Below are 3,227 nucleotides of genomic sequence, written 5' to 3'. Positions count from 1 at the left end.
AGAGACAGGGAGAAACAACGAGAGAGAGAGAGAGAGAGAGAGAGAGGTCAGAGCGACAGAGGCAGGGAGCGAGCGACGGTCATGAACAATCAGCAGTGAATCTCTCCAGCGCAGCATCCGCAGCGAGACGACGACCGGCGTCGCCGAGAGAAGCTCGCGTGTTTTTCCTCCTCTCCGAGATACCGGATCCGAACCGGAGCCGTTCTTTTTCACAAACACGGGAAAAAGCGGCGGCAAAAACAAGAGTCGCGTTACAGCGGGCGCTCGGCAGAGGAATGCGTCAGGTTCCTTCCCGTCTGCACGCAAACCACGCGCCGTCCACGCAACGCACGGATCAATCACACGAAACCCAGAAGCAAGACGAGTATAGCGCTTAATGCATGTACTGAACTACGCACCACAAAAACACAACACGAGTACGTACATAGGGGCACAGAGAGGCAAACACGTTGCAACCAACTGGTAACAAAGTTACCAGCAAATAGCGCGCCTATAAAGCTCCTGAGATACGATGTATCTGGCAATGGAAATTTTCGAATGCGGCGAATCGGAGGAAAATTTCGAACAAGCAGTTCGCATTAGGACACATGACAGAGTGCTTTAGAATCAACAAACCCGCCCACATACATACACACGTACGCACGCACGCACGCACACACGCACGCAGAGAGAGAGAGAGAGAGAGAGAGAGAGAGAGAGAGAGAGAAAGAGAGAGAAAGAAAGAAAGAAAGAGAGAAAGACCTGCAGAGAGTTTGAACTGCGGGTATTGCGCGTTGGGAGTTCAGAGAGATGGGGGAAGAAGGAAGCTGAAGTCGGGGGGTCATGTTGAAGTTGAAAGCTACAGTCACACACACACACGTTATGGGGTTTCAGTACATTTACCAACGGTAATAAATTTGCATGATTATATGGCCCTAATTTATGTAATTAGCGTGATCACAATTACGAATATTCGAAGTCACTAATCAGGTTCACTCAAGCGTTTATAGTAAGCTTCATGCAACCACGATTAATAAACTTATTCGACTGCACACAACCCCATTTACGTATAATTAACCGACGCGCCCCCTGAACAAGCGAACTACCACGGCCGACAGGCCTGCTGAGACAATAGTCAAGATAACACAGCTGTAATATATGTTAACACAGTCGACAGTCATGTTAACACAGCTGTAATATATGTTAACACAGTCGACAGTCATATTAACACAGCTGTAATATATGTTAACACAGTCGACAGTCATGTTAACACAGCTGTAATATATGCCAACACAGTCGACAGTCATGTTAACACAGCTGTAATATGCTAACACAGCCGACAGTCATGCTAACACAGCTGTAATATATGATAACACAGCCGACAGTTATGTTAACATAGTCAACGGTCATGTTAACATAGTCGACAGTCATGTTAACATGGCAGTGAGCAGTATAGTAGTACGAGAGCTGAGGCTGCCAGAAAGAGCATATAAACGGTTACGTATGCACCTGTTATCAGGAGCACACGAACTATCTATATGCTTTTAGTGTTATGTAAACTATTGTAGAGAATAGTTCACCAGCGCTTGACGTAAGGATTGGTGCCTACCGTGCACAGACAGCGTAGCCGGGGCGCTCTCCCGCCTTCCTACGACGTTCTCTGCCACACAAATGTAGTCACCGGCGTCTGCCTGCCGCACGTCACTGAAACACAAGAACAGTCATTAACTGTGATCACTGGCCAATCCGGAAAGCAAGGTGCAGGGGGCGGGGTCGGGTGTGAAGATGTGCGTTGTCTCACTACTACTCACTAGTAGAGAAAATCGGATTAATCAGAAGAACAAGCTACAGGGAGTTTTCGTGCAAGTTGTGACTGGGGTGATTAGTGGTGGTTAATTATTCACCTTGACGTAGTAGTACTAGCGTAATAGTGAAGACAATCTATGCGAGGGACGGCGCGGGAGCGCGCGGACACGGTGAATTAATTATTCACTCATGACGAGGAGAAGCGCGTATTGGAATGCCGCCCTCCCTCACCCCCGACCTCTCGCTCGCAATCGTAACGTCTCAATTAATATTTCAACTCGGAGAGGAGATTCCTTCTACCTCGAGACAAGGCGCGCGCGTGTTCAGAGCATGATGAGAATCGAGCGCTCTTTGCGCCATTAGACGTGTGTGTGTGGGGGGGGGGAGGTAGCACTTTGGAAAATTGCACGCTGGCGTGATTGCTCGATGTCCGCATTGCATTGACTTCCACGCGCCTCGCCTGCAAGCAGCTGTGAGCCACTCTTGATCATTAATTAACACCTGGCCTCCGGAATTTCAGCCGAGAGAACACGCGTTTTCCCCCTATGGTAGATCGCCGATGCGTGCAATGCCGAATGCATTACTCTAAATTACAGGGATTTACGGTGGCGACGAAGCGTGCATGTAGGGGAGAGAGAAAGAGAAAGAGAAAACCAGAGAAATAGGGTGTGTGTGCAAAGAGAGAAAGAGAACGACAGAGAGAGAGAGAGAGAGAGAGAGAGAGAGAGAGAGAGAGAGAGAGAGAGCGAGAGAGAAAGAGAGAGTAAACGGGAGAACGATACAGAGAAAACGAAATAGAGAAAGAGAGAGAGAGAGAGAGAGAGAGAGAGAGAGAGAGAGAGAAACGAGAGACGCAGTTGTACGGCGAGTGGCTGAGTGGCATACGCATAATGAAGCAGCGCTGATACGCGACGAAACTTGACAAATGAAGAGCTCTTCCTGCATGACGGTCATCGTGACAGTCTATATGCCCCCCCCCTGCGCTCGCTCGCTCGCCTGTTTCCCGTAAAAACTAATTAGTTGAATCCGCGGTTTGGTGGATGCAGCAAATTATTTCGTGCTCTTCTCGTATTATCTAGGTTTCAACGAGAAATGCTTACCGCTGCTTGTAGCAGTGAGAGTAGGAGGTTGCGCGTACATATTCCAAGGCTTCCCTTGCCACCCGCTGACCTCTTTCATTGTATAAGCTCGGCTCGTGCTGTGCCAGAGGAGGAATTAAATTATTTCTCGTTCTTCTCCGCCCATGACACTTCACTTGCGCGCATGCTCGCCATGGACACGCCATCTATGCTGCCTGCACCGCCCACCTATCCGCCATGACACCGCCCACCTATCCGCCATGACACCGCCCACCTATCCGCCATGACACCTCCCACCTATCCGCCATGACACTCCCGACGCTAACCATCATCAACATCAATTCGTCACCGGGTCAACGACCA

The 3,227-nt window shown here is 49.3% G+C and overlaps 1 protein-coding gene across 1 annotated transcript in view; it reads right to left on the bottom strand.

Moving 5' to 3' along the window:
* LOC106821417 (roundabout homolog 2-like) overlaps positions 1 to 3,227 on the bottom strand; it is a 71,888-nt gene that overhangs the window by 30,659 nt on the left and 38,002 nt on the right. The window contains exon 5 of the mRNA XM_014826205.1: positions 1,589 to 1,683. Within this exon, the coding sequence (XP_014681691.1) occupies positions 1,589 to 1,683 (95 nt within the window). The remainder of the gene's footprint in view (positions 1 to 1,588; positions 1,684 to 3,227) is intronic.

The sequence above is a fragment of the Priapulus caudatus genome, unplaced genomic scaffold (assembly GCF_000485595.1).
Source record: "Priapulus caudatus unplaced genomic scaffold, Priapulus_caudatus-5.0.1 Scaffold72, whole genome shotgun sequence".
Lineage (NCBI taxonomy): Eukaryota > Metazoa > Priapulida > Priapulimorpha > Priapulimorphida > Priapulidae > Priapulus > Priapulus caudatus.
This window is presented reverse-complemented; position numbering and strand designations above follow the sequence as displayed.